Consider the following 19,696-nt stretch of genomic DNA (forward strand, 5'->3'; position numbering starts at 1 on the left):
GGCTGCATAATAGTTTGTCATGAACTGTTTGCACTGAATTCTGTTTTATGAAAGAGTATTTTATTAAAAAATGAATTCAGGTGACTGGTCTGTGTATAGTTTAGTATTTGATATTTTTGGCAGTCTACTCACATGCAGCTTTCGTAATCTACATTTGCTCTTGTAGAGCCTTGCTGTGGGTCCAGCAGAGGAGCCCGGAGTGTCACGTATAACCACTGTCGTACCAGGCACAGAGGACTCTATAAACAAGCTGCTAACTCAGATTCTAAAAGTAGTTGACGTGTTGAAGGTACTTCTATTGTCGGGAATCGTGTTCTTGAGATTAAAGGAGAAGAACAGAGGGAAAATTGCAACCAATTTTGCATTACTTTAATGATAGAGTCTTGATATATTTGGCAGGTACAAGACTTGACGCACATACCTTTCGCCGAGAGGGAGTTGGTTTTGATGAAAATTGGGGCTTCTTCAAAAGTACGAAGGGACATACTTGACATTGCAAGCATCTTCCGCGCAAAGCCAGTTGACGTGTCCGATCATTCGATCACATTGGAGGCATGAATTGATCAATACCCAAACCCAAGTATTTATCTTTTTGGTCATAAAAGTCAAAAAGTCAAGAGCATTAAGTAGATTTTTTGAGCATTAAATTATCATTTTTCCCACACTTAATTTCATGTTTTCAGTTGACGGGTGACTTGGAAAAGACAGCAGCCCTACAACGCCTGCTACATGAATATGGAATTGTTGAGGTAATTATCCACAATTGAGAAATGATGATTTGTATGGCATTCAGTATAACAATTCTTCCCTCCCTTCTTTTGAGGAGAATAGATATACGGCATTCAATATAACAAACCTTCCCTCCCTCCTTGAACCCATCCTTGTTCTTTTTGTTTTTCCAGGAAAAAGATCCTTCAATTAGTTAAAGAAAAACAACCGCAAAGGGCTAAGTACAACCACACGGCTAAATACAGCCTCACCTCATATAAGGGCGGGAGACAAATGATCAAAGGGAAAGAGATACTTCTCCTCCGGCTGGCTGCATTGTGAGGAGAAGGCTATCTCATACGGGATTGGGGGGGGGGGGGGACAACCATACAGGTGGTCTGTAATGCCAAATGGTGTCACTGCCTCTATCTGTGAAAAGTGGAGGCCTCTAGGGATGCGACAGTCGCAACGAGAAGCTGCAAGCCTGCTTCAAAAAACGAAAGGCAGGTAATGGCGGCCTCGGTCGGGGGAGACGGAGTGGTTGCCATGGAGTCCTCCTGGGGGTGAAGACCAGAAGAGGCCGAAACTTGCCGAAATTAGAGGAAAAGCCCACAAGCTGAGGGTGCTGCCGACGACAAAGGAAGAAAGGGGGTGAAAGAACAACCGGAAAGGGAGGGGGGGGGGGTGAGAGAAGGGGATGCGAAGGTGGTGTCAAGGGGGGCGAAGGTGGGGACAGGGGGAGAGAAGGGCGCAGATGCTTAGACGGGCACGGACTCAAGGCGAAGGGGGAGATGTTGAAGGTGGGCAGATGCTCAGGTGGGCAGGGGGAGACGATGAAGGCGGGAGCTGGGGGAGAGCAGGGAGGCGTAGGCGGCTCAGTCGCGCAAGACGTGGGGAGGGGGGGGGTGACGCGAGGCAAAGGGAGGGGGTGCTTGCGCATATGGCCAATCCCTCACAATTTAAATACAAAGTGTTAACAAATGTACCCATCCTTGTTCTTGTGAGGAGCATGCCATGTACATCTACAAGGTGCTTGGGTGTATGCCATATTTTGTGTGGTGTATGCATGTGAAGTTGGTTGCTCTAGGTTGGACTAGTGTGCAGCTAATGTGAATGGAGGAGTCCTTGGTGAAAGCAATTCTGGCAATACTCTTTCAAAAGTCACAGTTTCACTGGAGTAGATTGAGCAAATGGAGGATTGATTGAGACCTTATGCATGGATCTACTAGGAGCGCCGTGCTCTATCTTACGAAATAAGATGCATTTTCAGATTCAAAGGGATCATTAGGTTCCATCATTTCTGATACGTTGTTTCTTTGAGCACATGTGCACATATCTGTGTGTGTGTGTGTGTGGACCCTACACAAGATTGTAGGGACACAGATGTGGAGTATTAGGTGGCGAAGTTGTTTTGTACAATGTAAAGTAAGGGATAATCCAGCAAACATGAGCTCAAGGGATTGGCGGCAGCACTAGTTTGAAGATGTTTTTGATGAGGTTTCTGCAGGGTCGCTTCATCATTTTCTTGCTTGAGATTTAATGAAATCAAGCAACTTTATAGAACCTTATGGTGATCCATGCTATAACCCTCTTTAAGCAGGTTACAGGGTGTGTCAAAGGCTTATAGGGGATGTCTGCGGAGATTAGAAGCCTCATTAGAGTTCAGTAGGGCTGTCCATTTTCTTTCTATGCAGATTTAACCATCCTGTCTTCCTCTTCAGAGAAGGGTGGATGAAAAGCGAGTGGGTGTACTAGAGACCTCACATGAGCAAAAGGATCTGGAGTTAACTTTCATACATCTAGGATATGAGTAAACAAGCATGTTTCACATACAAAGAAGAACTAGTAGAGGTGTATAGCCCTAAAGCTAGGCCAAGTTTTTTTGGCCCGCACTTTACCATGATGAAGGCTTTCAAGTCTTGATTTAATGAGGGTTATGATTCTCTTGAAGGGTTGGAGAGAGTGTGTCCAGACCCATTGTCAAGATCCACAAAAATGATGTCCGTGTTTTCATTCGATGTTCTGCCCAACAGCTATTTGGGCCACCTTTTTGGGGACCTCAACCAAAAGGATTGAGGTAGGATTGAGAGGTTGGAGATAATGATGTTCTTCTCTCTTGACACCGGCGGAGACTACAACAGAGGATCAGGACCATACTAGCACGGCATGGGAGACGTCTAGTCAGAGTACTCACCATGGAGGACATTGAGGATATCCGCCATCGACCAATGAGAGACATCTTTGGATAGTGATGTGTATGATGCTTACCTTTGTTGCTGGGGTTTTCCTCCCAGATGTTATCCATTAGGAGCTCCTAGTACCTTACTTTTCCTCATAGTTGTTTCAGTTTCAGTTAGTTGTTTAGTTGTTTTTAGCTTTTCTTACACAGACATTGTATCAGATCCACCAATTGTTGTAACCTTTTTGGTCTCATAGGTCATTTTGGCCTTCTGAAGACGTTAATATATCATTTCATTTCATTTCTCTCTCTCTCTCTCTCTCTCTCTCTCTCTCTCTCTCTCCCCTCAGTAGCTTGGTCTTTTGTAATGTAGGAAATTATGTGTTTGGTTATACTACACATGCACATGTAGGATGAGGGCCTAAGCACATGATATGGGGTACAGGACTTGGATTTATTGGCAGCCCATGTGTGAAAGGTCCTAGGAGTAAGTGACTATATAAGTCACTTATGGGATAGTTTATACACCAATCTTTGATATCTTTTGATGCATGACCAGTCACCATATGGTTATCTCCTTGCCTAGAGCAAGCTTCCATGGTGAGCTGCACCCATGCCTTGATGTGGCCCCATGCCTTGAGCGGCCAACCTTCTTGCAGTGGTATCAGAGCTCATGCCTTTGATCCATTTTCTTGAATTTTTTGCATTTTCTTGATTTTCTTGATCAAGAAGATGGTTATGGTGACCTTGATTAGGTAAAGTTCCTTTTCTTGGTTTATTTCCTAAGCTTTTAGGGCCATAGGTTTACTACTGTGGACCTAATTTTGAGAGAGCCGCATCAAAATTCAAATTGCAAGACCAAAATTGGGGGAAGATTTCACCAATCAAGATTAGTTGCTAATCAAAATCGTTTTCCCTTATTTCTTCTTTTTTGCTTGATTTCCGTGAGCCATGGTGAGCAAACTATGAGTTGGGAGCTTGCCAAAACTTGGGGATTAGTAAGAGGAGAACATTAGCTCCAATATAAGCTTGATTTTGATGGTGATTTCACGCATTTTCTCTACTGCCAAGCTGTTGATTTTCACGCGGTTTTCATGGCATTTGGAGCTTAATGTCTAAGCTACAAGCTTAGCAATGCTTGGTATGATGATTAGTATGAGGTATGGGTTCAATAGTGAGCTTTTCAACACGCTATTTTTGGTGATTTTTTGGACGCTGCTGCGCACGGTTCCTCTTCATGATTTGGAGCATACGGCTTACATTAAGCTCGGATGAGCCTCTGAAGTGATTAAGAAGCTTGGCTAAGTTTAGATTCCTTACCTGTGAGGCTGTCCGTGAACGGTGTGAATTTCAGGCATTTGGAAGACTTCAAATCACTAATTGGTGGTCAAAATGTTTGGGAATGCATCACTAAAGTGTAAGCAAGACCCTAATTTTTTCAATGTTTCATGATTGCAAGTTTCTTGACACTAGGACTCTTATGGAAAAATTAGGGTTTCCTATCAGTAATCCAAGTGTTGACAATGCTGCTAATGATCATTAGCAAGGCTTAATACTCCTTTAGGCTTGCATTTAATAGTTTTGATCACAATTGTTTAAATACTCCTTTAGGCTTACATAGTGTGGGCATAACAAGGTTATTGGAATCCTTATGGAATGGATGAAACTTTCCTAGTCTTCATTCATGCTTGACTAGTGCATTGAGGCCAATATGGATTAATAGTGTCAATGCATGATGCAAGGGATTCTATGCCTTTTTGAGTACGTACATTAACCTTTGCTTTTTGCTAAGTACTGGAATTGAAGAGGTTGAATGCATTAGTGGTGTCTTTAAACCTTGGTAAGAAGCAAAGTGATTGGAAGAGATACTTATAGATGCTATGCAATGGCATAGCTTATGAGTGGTGATTTCCAATGCAAGTGGTTTATGCTTTCCTTATGGAATGGGTGAGAGCACATGTTGTTCCATGCTTGGTGGTGATGATTGAAGACTATGATGCAATGAGGACATAGTCTATGGTTGTTTTCCTTGGATACTAACCATTTGGAGTAAACTCTTGTGAGCCTCTTCACTGGAATTGGACTCTTGTAATGTGATAGAGTGAATGGGCATGCAATTATAAGTACCAATTGTAAGTGACTTCATACATACTTTCAAATTTCAAGCTACATAACTCATACACACTTGTATCTACATTTCAATTTTTAGTAAACAAGTGATGTGTGAGGGTACCTCGGCATATGGCAGGGAGGCCAGGGGGAGCATGTTTTGAACCAACCATGCGGTGAGTGCTTTTGGTAAAACGGTACCGGAGGGGATTATGTACTTGGTGAGAAGACATGGCCCAAACTTGTGCCCTTGGAATTCAAACTTGGGTATAAGGATTGGAAGAGCTTGGTTAGGAGATTAGCAAGCTTCAATGCGCTTCTTGGACTTCGCTTCATCGACTACCAATTGTGGCAAATAATTCTCATTGGGCATAGTGTTGACACATTGGATAGTGGATGCATTGCAAAGGGAAAAGTGTTATGCATTGGATGCAATTGGGGACACTAATTGGAAGATCTTGGATGCCTATTGATGTATTGTGAATGCCTTGTAATAGCTGCTTGGGCACTTGAACAGGCTTGATCTCTGATTTGCACAGTTCATTGTCTCCATATAGGGAACCAAGAACATGAAGAAGCCTTTTTATACACCTGCATAATAAATAAGCTTTCACAATAAGATACATTGCCAACTTCAAGGAGCCATAGATACTAGAGAAAGGTGCTTTGAATGTTACTTACAGGCCTAACTCGGGATGTGATCTTGGTACTGAATTAAGAGTCCACACGATTCTCTTATCCAATTCTATAACGGCAAGGCTCCAATGGTTCTTGCAAAAGCATAAATATCTAAAACTAAGGCATCTAGGCTATCTATTAGATGTATATAACTAACAAGATAGAGGAGTAACATACCCTGATTCGTATGGAAAAATTAATACGGTAACCTCCAGCATATTCAAATAGGTGAACCACTTTTGAATCTCTTGCTGGGAAGTACTCCTTCTTCGTAGTAGTGGTGCCAGCTGAGTGTTGAGAATAAACACCTCAAAGTGGCTCTCACGTGGAAGCTGACACTTTATTAAACTGCAAAAACAAGGGTAACTCATTGAGGATTATAAGAGGAGTTGACGGGAATCAATAATTTTATTTGTTTATATTGAGATTCGACTCTAAAAGCAAACAAAATGTTATCGAAATTTCTAAAAATTTCATGGATACCTACAATCTAAACCCTAAATTCAGTCATAGGAGTTTTTAGGTCTTACCTAGGGATTTATACCCTCTTGTAGTGCTCCATAAGTACTTCACATCAAGCCTTAAAGATCTTGATTCCGATATCATTCAGGGGTCAAATTAGTGTTTACCAAGAATTGCAAAACCCTAATTCAGTCATAAACCCTAGATTGTGTTGCAAGTGTCTATACTTATTCTCTTAGTACTTCATCAGACCTTCCAATCAAGTCCTTAACTCTTTGATTCCGGTTTCATTTGCTAGATTAAAGTGAAATAGTTGACTTTTTGACCAAAGTCAAAACAAAGTTGACCTACACTTTGACTTGGTCAAACCTTTTGGGGGGATGATAGTGCTTGCTAAGACAGTCCCAACAAGCTAAAGATCATCAAAATTGGGTTAGTTTTGATCATCGTATAGCCTATTTTTCATTTTCAGCAAGACTTCAAAAACCTTAATATAGAGAGCTATAGCACACATCCAAAGTGGGATCCAGGGTGGTATACGCTTTCTTCTCTCCATTGTGGATGTGACAAACTAAAGATCATCAAATCGTTTGAGCAAAATACGGCCTGTTTGATGTTTTTGCAGTTTTTGATCGCATTGAGCAGAGTGCCTAACCCTAATTTAGTCAAGAGGGTTTAGGGACGTTTTGAAAACAATCATTGGGCTTTAATTCTTAACCCATAAGCTTCATGACAAGCTTATAACCTCGTCAATTGGATTTCGGAATCACAAGTTGGATCAAATCTTGTACCGGGGACATAGTTGGGTTCGGTACACTATTCGGGAGTCATGGATGACTATGATAGTGAGGATGTTGAAAGCTATTATGGGGATGATGATGATTATAGTACCGCCGATAATATTTGCAATGGAAGTTGTACCACGGATGAGGAAGATTGCATTGAAGAGGATACTTCTGATGGAGCTAGAGACAATCATGAAGATTCAACATGCAGGGATAATGATCAATGTAATGAAGACTATGAGTATGATGGTCAAGGGTATATGGGAGGTATGGATTTTGATGCTTATGCCTACAAGAATCAAGTTGGCTATGATTCTTCCTATGAGGTCACTCATAGCAATGATGATTGGATCCATGAAAGTGAAGTTGAATCTCAACTCAATCAAGGTGGCTACAATTCTTCCTATGAGGTCACTCTTAGGAATGGTGATTGGAACCCAATTGAGAGTGATCTTACGAACTCAATTGATAAGGATAGTGATGAAGAGGATTTTGATGACATGCTAGCAAGAAGCAATTTTTTTACCAAGGAACCTTCTTCAAGTTTATATAGTATACAAGGACAAGGCTTCTCTCAAGCAAGGCCAACCGGAGACTTTTCATTTTCAAAGGCAATGGATGGAAATGTCTATCAAAGGCTTTTATCAATTGAGAATCAAGACAAAGGACAATATGCTTTTGAAGACAAGGATTATGGAACATTATGATGGTAATGTGCAAAGTCAAAAGGTTGTGGATGTAAAAGCAAGATTTAGGTTTTCCTTGATTTATGAACTTATGTATACAAGGTTTTTGAAACCAATGAATGTGCAAGATTTTCTTGAGTATATAGTGTCTACTCAAGTGGATAGTTTATGGTTTAAAAGAGGAGAGCCATCTGCACAAAGATTAATTGCATTCGATGGTGAAGAAGTCACTTGCATCGGACTCAAGGATTGGATTCGTAATTGAGATGTCTATTTTCATGTCTTTTCTTGTGGTGAGCTTGACAAATTGAAGAAAGTGACTTCTAATTTCAAGAGAAGAGCTAGATCTTGGTGGTTGAAGGAAATGCACAAGTATAATTAGGATTGGCAGAATTTGGCAAATGATGTTGTGCAATACTTTGTGACCACCCAATAGCAAAAGTGCTTTAGAGATTGATGCATGGTATTCTCTCATGAGGACTTTATATCTAGCTATATGGAGAGATATTGGTACCTTTCCTTCTTCGTTTCCGACATCAAAGAGAAGGAAAGGATAGAGGGTTTTGTGCAAAGATTAGACAAAGACTTCATGTAAGTATCTCAAAGTATTGTGCAAATTGATGAGGACATTGGTCTTTATGAGATCATGGTGTTGGTGGGACTTGTCCTTGTGCATACCCAAAGAGTCAATCACAAGGGCAAGTTTGTTGAGCTAAGCAAGATGGAAATGAATGAGTTGGTAGTACCCACTCGTGGCTACACTTCATGCTTGAGTGGGGATGGAATGCTTCAACTCATGTTGATAGATTTGGATATTAAAAAGGATAAAAGAGGTTACTCGTTTACTCAACCTTTTGGTCATTGCATGGACTATGATTATGTGGGTCTTTGTGAGTTTATTGAGGGTATCCTTAGGGTCAACGCACTTGCTGAAAATTCGTAAAAGCAAGTGATTGTGAAATCATACACTCACGTACAAGAAGTTTTGGATATTATCTCATGTACCGATTGTGTTCCGGCATGCATAGATCGTTTTCCTATGTTGGAAACATCCATATGTGTTGATGTAGCGGCCCATTTTGAGCCAATGATGAGCTTTGTGATGGCTGAAAATTCACAGCTTGTTGATGACTGTGTGAACGAGTCTCTTTTACCTTTCTCAAGGACACTCTTCATACTTGGCTTTATGATGCATTGATTGATGATTGTTGGGGACAACAAGCACTTGTGGATTGGCACCGAGTTTCTTGGAATGACTCATCTTTTCTTGGGGTTGACTTGGAGTCATCTTTAAGAGATATTGATGTGCATGAGATGATGGAGTCCATATGTGTTATGGAGGTGCATGGTTTTGCTTTGGGCACTACACTTTCTATTGATGCATGTATCCATGGATATGATGACTTTGCAGAAGAGATGGATTGCCTATGTTCACAAGAGATTGGATAGATGTGCATCTACCTTGTGTGATGCTTATGTTGTGGACATATGTGATACTCATAGTGTGGACAGCTTTGTTTTTGATCCGACTATGATAGGTGTTACACATGCGTTGATTGGTGTGGACAGCCATACTAGGGATTCACCTATGGACGTTTGAAGGATGATCCGTGGACTACATTTGTGAATCCAATTTATGATGCTTTTCTGAGTTCGGAGTGGAAAGTTTGATTGTGAGCTCTATGAGACCGCTTCATTTGTGGATGTCTTGGATCATGTTTATGTTGGTATCTTGGACACATGGGCAAGTTACACATGTGGTGATGGTTATGCACATGATGATTTGACATGTATTGATCACAGTGGTGTGCATTATACTGATGCCTTATATACACCTATTGGAGATGCTTCTTGTTTCCGTGATGTGTATGGCGATTCTCCTTGTACATGGGACATTGACAGGTGCTATGCTCATTGCATAGAGGATGACATAGAAAGTGTTGTACCTAGGGAGGGTGTGTCGGATTATCATTGTACTACCACCGATCATGAGGACGGGGATGACTATAATGATGCTTATTCTATGCTTGATGGTGGAGATTTCCGTATGCACAGTGAGCATGTGTACTTGGATAATCACACCTATGTCCATATGGATGTCAGCTATGAGGTGTATATTTTTGGACCTTATGTATGTCAACACGAGGTGATGGTTTATGCAGTTGGTGCATTCATTTTTGGATATGCTTGGTGCCATTTGGAATGTATTCTTGATGGAGAGCTGTTGAAGGCATAGTTCTCTTAAGTTGAATGTTGCTAAGTCGGATATGTAAGAAGTCAGATATGTAGTAAGTCGGATATTTAGTAAGTCGGACATATGCTAAAGTGGTAGGAATGTATGATGAATTTCTTGGGATCTTGGAAGTTACGATATGTAACGGTTATTCAAGAATAACGTTTTGGGGAAAGAGTAACGTTTTTTGAGCAAGGTAGAAAAGAAGGGGAAGCAATGTAATGCAGAGAGGAGAATGAAGCAGATTTTTAGGGCTTTATCTCTCTGTGACTTTGCTCTGTCGAATTTCCGTCTGCATTATTAAGTTTCTGCTGTGTCTGAATTTCTGTTTTCGCCTAATCAACATGTTTCTTATGGAGAAATTGTATCTGCTTAACTGCTTGGCTGTGTAACCATTAAACACTGGCGATTCACGGTGGTTTCAACCACAATGGTTGATTAGGATGGAGCCTACAATAGGAGCATGCAAAGCAAGTGCTGCAGATTCAGGCACTGTTGCAGATTCAGGAGGCGAAATCAGATTCAGAAGGCGAAATCAGATTCAGGAGGCGAAATCAGATTCAGAAGACGAAATCAGATTCAGGAGGTGAAATCAGATTTAGGAGGCAAAATCTGATTCATACATAATCAGGCTGTGCAGAAGATTGAAGAAGAATCAGTTTGTCTATTTTTAAGAAAGGGTGTAATTCGAATGACGCTGCTCAGAACCTGCAGGTGGAGTAGAATCAGAATCTGCAAGTGCAGCAGAATCAGAATATGTAGGTGCAGCAGAATCAGAATCTGCATATCCTTGGATGGGATGGTGGAATTCCTCATTCAAAGTGCTACTTCACATTGGAGGTTGATCCCCAAGCCAACATCAGGCATTCAACCAAATGGGAAAATTCTTCACCACACGCATCCCAACAACCAAGATGATGATGAAATATGTGCATGAGCAATGTTTTTGCATCACAAAACTCCAACTCTGAATTTTCAAAAATGGAATCAAATCAGATTTCAGTTCAAAGCTCTCAAAGACAGTACTTTGAATTTGAGAATTCCATGTTTTTTGCAAGTTTCCTTCACCTAGTGCTACAAGGTGAAGGGCAGGTCTCAAATGATGCCCAAGATCATGAAGATGGGGATGAAATGCATCAAATTTCAAATCAGAGAAGTAACTCTGAATGTCCCAAAATTCAAATTTTATGCAAATCAGCAGATCATGACAAGGTGGATGTGCATGTTGATGAAGTGTTTGATGTTGAGGTTGATGTTCATGATGAAGATGATGTCATACATAGTTTTCTTCATTTTTGTGATGATGTTGATGCCAAAAGTGGGTATCTTGTTCATGATGATAATCATATGCATCAAATGCATGATTGTGATGAGCATGATGACATTGAGAAGTTTTTACTTTCAATTGATGAGGGATGTGATGATCTCTTTGATGTTGGAAAGCCCTCTGATGTTGCAAAACCCATCCTTTTTGTAAGTTTCCTTGACCTAATGATGCAAGGTGATGAGAAAGTGATGAGCCATGCTCAATCTCAGCAAGTTGGGGCTAAAAATCAGCAAAATTCAGATCAGGGTAGTCACCTTGAATGCCAAAATTTTTCAATTTCATGCAAAACAAATGAAAACAAAGCTAACATGTTTGATGTTGATTCTTTGCAACATTCTATTCCAACTCTCATGGCTGAAAATGACTTTGAAAGTGATCCCATGGATCAAAATGGGGATTCTTTGATAGTTGAGGTGGATCAAAACCAATTTTCCACACTCTCTAATCCATGTTTTAGTATTCAAAAGAATTTTTACAGCAAGCAGGTGCAAATCTCATTCAAAGAGGCTGCTGTGTCGGATTCTTGGTATGACCAATTATTGATATTTCTGACTGACGGCACTATCCCAGGCGAGTTTACTGTTGATCAGAGGAGGAAGTTTGCTTTGAAGAGTAGACATTTTTTGGTAATTGGCAGGGGCATTAAATAGGAAGGGCATTGATCAAGTCATTAGAAGGTGTGTTCTAGATTTTGAACAGAATGCTGTTATTCAAGAAGCACATTCTGGTGCAGCAGGTGGACATTTCTCAGGAGATATAACAGGAAAGAAAATTCTCCAGGCTGGATTGTGGTGGCCCACAGTTTTGAAGGATGCACATGAGTATGCTAAGAGGTGTGTCATATGTCAAAAGACTGGTCAGCCAGATAATAAGGATGGAATGTCAGATCATCCTATTCTGCCACTAGAGCCTTTCCAGAAGTGGGGGATGGATTTTGTGAGACCTGTTAAGCCTACAACAAGGAAAGGATGCAGGTATATTTTGGTTGCAACAGACTATTGTACTAAATGGGTAGAAGCTGTAGCCTTGAAGGATAATAAAGCTTCAAGTGATGTCTTTGGAACAAGGGTCGAGAAGCCAATCAGTGGTTTTAGGCTGAAGAAGTTTCAAGGGAAACCACCACATCTTGATTGGCCAGTTTCAGCTTTGGTGCATGTTGAGGAAGTCAAATCCGGCTCACCAGAAATTAATACAGCACAGAGATGGATGTTCTTAAGGCAGAACATAGGTGTTGAGATGATGCCAAGAAGCTTAATTGTTGGCACAGGGTGTTTTGATCAGTTGTTACAAAGAAGGAAATTTGCTGAAGCTTTTGTCAGGGTTGGTTTGACTGAATTGTGCTGTGTTGGAAATCGCTTAGTCGGACTTTACTGGCTCGGAGTTTTTAAATAATATTTTTTCCACAAGACTCCAGTTGGGGACTGCATGCCCAGTAAGAGTGATGATTATTTTATGGAGGTGTGTGGAGATCTTACGTTAGGCGAGTTGGCACGAGTGTGAGCCATCACGCCTTCGTTTCCCTCATGCATCGCCCTTTACGGTTTTCGTCTGTGTTTTCAGAGCCCCTTCAGTCTCCCATGCCTAAGGCGAAACCCCTTGCCACCATGCGACCTCTTCAAGATGATGAATCGCCAAAAGTGCTGAAGACGAGGCTGCGCCGCAAGGGAGCTAGCGTGCGGGTGGAGGTGACTAGTTCTGACGAAGACTTGGAGGGTTCGGCGGATGAAGAAGCTAGCATGCCTAGAGCTATGTCAGCTGGCAAGATGATGCAGTCCTTAATGGACCCATACATGGACTTCAAGGTGGAGATTGATATTCAGGCAGATAGGAACGCCACCTGGTTGCAGAAAATTGGATTGCACGACTTTGCTACTTTGCCATGGGATGAATGGAGGAATAATCTCTATGCAAAGTCACAGGTGGAGATTTTGAAGGAAAACAAAAGGACGGATTTCTTGAAAGGTAGTTTTAACTCCTGAAATTGTTGCTGAAGTGTTTAAGTTGCCCTGTTTTTCACAAGATCCTATACCTAAGTGCAGTGAGGACTCTTTGAAAAAGGAGTTTGGTCCTCGCGAGGGTGGAAGACAATATTATGTGTTGAAGAATGTCAGTTATGCAAGAAGGGAGCAACTTAAGTGGTATTTAGAAAGGTTGTGTTTTCTTCTTAAATTTGATTATATGTCAAAAGAAAACTATGCTGCTCTATGTTGGGTGAGAAGGGTGAACAGGTCAGTTGGGCACATTGGTTGTATGAGAGGATGTACAATGAAGTGTTTGTGTCTGACAAAAGGAAGACTCAGACTAACGGTAGGCTTTGTGCTTACTTGGCAGCTTTGTTTTACTATGCTCAGAAAGTTGATGGAGGGGATGTGATGTTGCCAGACAAGGACAAATATTTGGGGGGGTGAGCAATCTCAGCATGCAGAACTGCAGGTTTTGCAGAAATCAGAGATGTCTGATTTGTCTAAGCTGGATAAGGACAAAATGGAGGTTTTTTAGAACCTGAGGAAAGTCGGATACACTGTAAAAGAAGCTTTACCATTAGTTGACTCACCACAGTGTTCGCAGTATTTTGGGGAGTTGGAGGTACATTCTCCAATGGAGGTGATGGAAGCACAAACACCAACTAAGTTGGGTAAGACTTTCACTTTGTCCAAGAGAAGAAAAGCTGATAGCAGCATCAAGAAATTGGTGACTAAGATTGATTTTGGTGGTGATGAAACTGTTTTTACTCAGTCTGAGTTTCACGTAAAAGATGGAGTCATGGCTAATAAGATGTTGACAACTGTACAAGCTTTTATTGGTAAGCAACAGGTTCAGTTTGAACAACACAGGCAGCAGATGGTCGAGTATGGTGTATCATCTGATGTGTTGCAAACAAAGGAGTTGCAGATACAGCAATTTCAGAATGAGCTGCAACAGGTGAAGGAGAAGCATAGTAAGGAAATGAAGGATATGTTGGAGCATCATTCACTTGAAATGGTACAGGTGAAGAGGTCTTTGGGAATGTTCAAGGAATGGACACAGAACCTGGAAGAGAAGGTTGGTTTGGAACTGCAACAGTTGGCCCAAAGGAATATAGAGTTACAAGTTCATAGTGATGTGCTGAACTTGAGGTTGCAACCATTGCAGATTATGGAGAGGCAGGTACTAGCTCAAGAGGAGTTGGACATTAATGGAGTTCTGATGGCAGAAGGTGATGTGACAGTGCTGAAGCAGCAGTTGACTTCCAATATGCAAAATATGTGGAGGACAATTCAAGAAAAACTGTCTTTTGTGTTAAAGTATCCTTATGATGTGTTGAAGACAGGTTTTATTACAGAACATGAGGCAATATTAGTGGAAGAGATTGCTCAATTAAAGAAGGAAAAGGAATTTTGGATGCAGAAAGTGTAGGACCTGGAGAAAAACCAGAGTTAGAAGGCACAAGTTGTAGATTTGCTGGCAGAAACAGTTGAGATAGTTGCAGACCAAGTGCTTGAGGTAGAGATGTATGGTGCAGAACAGATAAAGGTTGCTGAGCTATTCAAGGAACCAGTTTCATTACAAAGTGTGGATGTAGCAGCACCAGACAAGGATGTTCAGGTTGCTGAACCTGATGATATGAAGGAGGTGGACCAGACTTTTGATGTTGCTACAACTGTTTGATGTAGCTGCATGATTTTACTTTTGTCTGCCATTTTGAACTGATCAAGGGATGTGTGTTGCTAAGTCGGATATGCAAGAAGTCGGATATGTAGTAAGTCGGATATGTAAGCAGTCGGATATTTAGTAAGTCGGACATATGCTAAAGTGGTAGGAATGTATGATGAATTTCTTGGGATTTTGGAAGTTACGATATGTAACGGTTATTCAAGAAAAACGTTTTGGGGAAAGAGTAACGTTTTTTGAGCAAGGTAGAAAAGAAGGGGAAGCAATGTAATGGAAGTACAAAATATTATATGTTAGAGTGTCCTTTCACACTTGATGTCCAAGGGGAAAAACCACATGGGAAAAAGTGCCCTTGGTTAAGCCCTGTTCACACATAGCACTACCATTAGTGAGCATATGCCTACAATAGTTTGTACACTAATCTTTGATATCTTTTGATACATGACCATATGGTTATCTCCTTGCCTAGAGCAAGCTTCCATGGTGAGCTTCACCCATGTTGTCATGCCTTGATGTGGCTAGGATGGTGACCTACACCCATGTTGTCATTGCCGTGAGTCAACCAGGCTCCCACAACATGCCTTGGCGCCCTATACCATGAGACCACCTGCCTGGCTGCAGCTACCCTTTGGCCCCGAGGTCTTCTGTCTTGCTAGACGCTTCCATAGTGAGGATTCCTCATAAAAATCATAAGTGAGCCCAAACTTACTTATGTAGTAATAACCAGGCTATTATTGGCCCATTGCTTTTATTATTAAGCTTTAAGCCATTATAAGCTTCTAGTTGCCTTTTATTATTAAGCTTTTAGCCATTATAAGCCTCTAGTTACCTTTTTATTGATTCTAAGCCAATCTTGACCCCATCCTTGCTAGCCCTTAGCGTCTTGGGCGGGTCCTATCAACCCCCATGTCGAATAAAGCCCTAACCCTTTGTTAGCACATCCCCTAAACCCCGGGTTATAGGGATGTAATAGGGTGTAGGGTGTGTTCTAATGCCAGATTTTTCTTCCATGTATGTATGTTGCTTGTGTCGCGTAGTATTATGAACCCCTCCGTTAGACACTTTCCTCACAACTTGCTTTTCTAATAGACTTGTCATGACTAAGTATTAATCCAGATTGGAGTCTCTAGATCGTTAACTCATCATACCCATCATAAAGACTACTGCTTGGTCTTGCAATAGCTTTGCGTGGCCAAAAATTGAACCATTTTTGTTAAACCTTGCTACGGGGCTTCATCTGCAAGCCAGTGTTGCTCATGAGTGGACCCCCCTTTTTCAGTACTGTCCTCTACCGTCTTAGAGACCTGACAGACCTATCCAGTCAATAGCACACACCAATTTCACTTACTGCCAATCTTAGCTTAGCCAAGGGTAACGGCTTGAGTTCTGCCTTCTTTTAGAAATAATGCTCCACGCTTGGTTATCTATGCCCAAGTTCAAGCTCCCTGTAGTTATAAGGCTTTACAAGGAGAAACCAATTTGAGCAACCTGGAAATTGGATCCAAGGTTGATCACCAAATGGGTCTTGTGATATGCCATGCCACCCAGATTTGATGCTAGCCAATTGTATAGATGAGGTGAGGGCAATCCTTGCTAGACAATCAGCTGCAAGGAGACTAAATCCTATGAAGATTGGTGACTTTCTGGAAGATTAAATACCAAACTTTCCAAGCCTATCAGCTTTTAAAATGCTCCGCTTTGAGGGAAGAATTGTTGAAGAATTCTTCGGTTGAGGCGATTGTGACATCACAGTTAAAGAGATTTTTGTTAAACAAAAATCTCAAAAAGCCAGCAAAATGACTTTCTAGTATTAAATGTATGTCCTGGATCTTTAATTTTGAAATTTGTTCTGTAGGTGTGTTAGTAAGTTGCCCTTTTAAATGTGTTTTATATTTGTGTGATGTGACAGGTTGCACGGACAGGACGTGTAGCTCTGGTGAGAGGATCTGGGGTGAACACAAAGTACTTGGGAGAGTTTGAACCAGCCAATAAATTCATATAGCTAGATTTATATCGAAATGGCACTTTTCCACACAATATGGACTCTCCAGAATCTTATGAGCCAGCTACTTCTGAGCACAGGCAGAGATATATTTGAAATTTTGACCCCAGGGTGTTTGCATACAAAAGAGTTATGGTCAACTCTGCATGCACAGAGGTTAGCCTACAAAAGAGCTCTTGACTTGACCTTTCTAAAAAGTAACTGTTGATACATTTGCAGCCCAACTTGCCCAGCCAATCCTTTCCAAGGTTGTTGACAACTACCTTGGAAAGCATTGGTTTGCAAGCTGAGCCAGGCCACATCGGTTAAAATACATCACATGAAGTTGCTTCTTATGAATAATGCCCTTTTTAGTTAAAAAACATCGGTTAAAATAATGTCCTTTTTAGTTATCAATAAGAAGATCGTGAGCAATGCCACTTATTGCAGGTATGCCTTTGCCATTGTGGTGTGCCTTTTACCAACTCTTTCTCACACTGCAACCTTGTGCATTCATTGACTCGATGCTACTCACACTTGTGTGCTTGTTCAAGGAATGCAACTAATTTTGTGACATGGCACGATGACATGGGGTTTGGATCCATTTTTGTGGTTTTCAAAACGTTTTGGCAGTTTCTGATGGAACATTTTGACAACAATGATACTTCTATACCCCCAAGTTTTGCCACCCAATGCAGTTATTGCAGCTACATGTATGGTTTTCTAGTGATGAAGTTTTTTTTATGATGTGTCTCTGTGGTTGCATGTGCCCTTACTCCTAACAGGCATCAATTGTGGCTGCTTAGAGCCAATGAAAGTGTCTCTGTGGTTGCATGTGCCCTTACTCCTAACAGGCATCAATTGTGGCTGCTTACAGCCAATGAAAGTATCCCCATTGATTGAGTATTCAATGATCTCCATCCCCATCAACCAAGGCATTCTTATTTTCCAGCCTTGGTGAATCAAGTTTACAGTGCCTCGTCTTTTCGATGAACAGAGACTTGTAATGGTCACATTTTATGATGAACTCACTTCATCTCTTTAGATGCCAAGAATGTAGCCCACCAAGGCCTTCTGACAAGGCCATTATGAACCTAGCTCTATGATGGCCTTGTTGTCTATTGCTGTTTTTAACTTGGTAATGCAAATCATTAGCAACATGGAGTCTCCATATTGCTAGCTTTTAGAAAAGTTAAAAGACCAGTACATGGGCTGTAGTGCTATGGTAATGAGAGGTGAGAGAGTCTCTGCACTATCATTGTGGTGCGTGGCTCATCTTCTTATGCACTTCTTGCAAAAAAAGCTCGAACACTCTCGTGTAGTAAATCATAACACTCACATGGTTGCCTCCATTTTCATCACTAATTTTACCTCAAAAATTAAGATCACAATCACTTACTAATTCAATTGGACACTCAAATCATGCGGCATTCTCATAGCACTTCTTGCATCATCTGCATGTTGTATTGCTTTGGCCATTCTCATAGCACTTCTTGCATCTGCATATGATATTGCTTTGGCCTTCACCTTCTTTTGGTTTTTTTTCCCCGATAGTCATGTAGCAAACTTGAGTGATCAGTTTGTGATTAAATGGGCCACAAAGTCTCTGTGTTTTTTCAGTAGGGCATTAATTGAGTGGCATTTCATCCCGATCCATTAGGTGCGTGGCCTCTCTAGAAAAGACATGAACAACATCGGCCTACTTGCATTACTCTTAACGTCAAAACGATGGTAGTGAAAGCATTCTATTTGAAGCAAGAGAGCTGGACTAAGGGTTTAGCTGAAATATGAGGACATGAAAGCTAACAAGCATCGCCATGAGCATGAGGGCGGTCATGTTGTATATGTATTAACAGAGAGACAGTGTATGTGTGGTGTTTGTGGGTGGGACAGTGATGTACACATCATTTGAGAGATGTGGTTTATCTTGTAAGAGGATTCAATGTGCAGTGTATGTAATAGATTATTTTCAAGGAGTAGGATCTTTCACAACACAATAATATATATAGATAAGAATGTTGTATTATTGATGTGATACAGTAGATTGTAGAGCCCCACACCCATGTAGGGAGAGCTTCGATGGTTGATTGCTATGGCTTCTTTCCGATGCTTATGTTGTCCAAGTGCCTTCTCAAAAACATGTGGGCTCTATTGAGTAAAACACTTGTTAAATTTCAATGCTAGTAGATGAGAGGAGCATCATAGGAACCCATGTGTTCAAGTCAAGAGCTTATCTTAGCCTACTAGCCGAATCATGTGTTGTTGGTCCTTGCCTTCGAGTTGTAATTGCAACTTCTTGATGTGGGCGCACTAGCTCATCCATTGCATCCTCACTCTGTTGTCACACCGTAATGCTTCTTTGCCAATGGGGTGAAGGAAGAGCTCTCTATGCCTAAGTCGAGGCAAAAAGAGTTTAGTCTTTGAAGGTGGTTCTGTTGATGTGGGTGCACTAGCTTGTCCATGGTGTCCTTTGTTTTCACACCGAAATGCTCTTTTGCCAATGGGGTGAAACAAAAAGGCTTTTTGTCTTTGTTATGGTTCTTTCTCATAAAAAGCAAGGGAAGAAGAAGCTAATGCAAGAGCGAAACCTATAAATAAACCTATCTAGCATGCATTCATCAAGCAAGAAAGATTTAATAGCATATACAATTGGTTGGATTTCACACAAGGCTAGCCAAACTTAAAATGGTATGGTCTCTATTACTAGTCTTAAGCAAGCAGCATGTATATGAAGTCCTTCGACTTTCCCTATTTGACATTAAGCTTAAGGCAAGGTCGCTTTCTATATTTCAATGTCGTCTTTAGCTTACAAAAGATCAGTGTCAATTCGAGCGGGTAAGATGGCAAAGTGACTTATGGTAGGTTAGATGATTGAAAAAGACACTCCTCTTCCAAAT

General features: G+C 41.1%; 1 protein-coding gene across 1 annotated transcript in view; it reads left to right on the top strand.

Annotated features, from left to right (window-relative positions):
• Nucleotides 1-17,252, top strand: part of LOC147619518 (acetolactate synthase small subunit 2, chloroplastic-like) — a 59,577-nt gene extending 42,325 nt beyond the window's left edge. The window contains exons 9-12 of the mRNA XM_086773192.1: nt 167-289; nt 400-552; nt 684-749; nt 16,728-17,252. Coding sequence (XP_086629318.1) covers nt 167-289; nt 400-552; nt 684-749; nt 16,728-16,820 — 435 coding nt within the window. The 3' untranslated portion in view covers nt 16,821-17,252. The remainder of the gene's footprint in view (nt 1-166; nt 290-399; nt 553-683; nt 750-16,727) is intronic.
• The last annotated feature ends 2,444 nt before the right edge of the window (nt 17,253-19,696 follow it).

This window comes from Cibotium barometz, chromosome 33 (genome assembly GCF_041138505.1).
Source record: "Cibotium barometz isolate CiBa-2024 chromosome 33, ASM4113850v1, whole genome shotgun sequence".
Taxonomy (NCBI): Eukaryota; Viridiplantae; Streptophyta; class Polypodiopsida; order Cyatheales; family Cibotiaceae; genus Cibotium; species Cibotium barometz.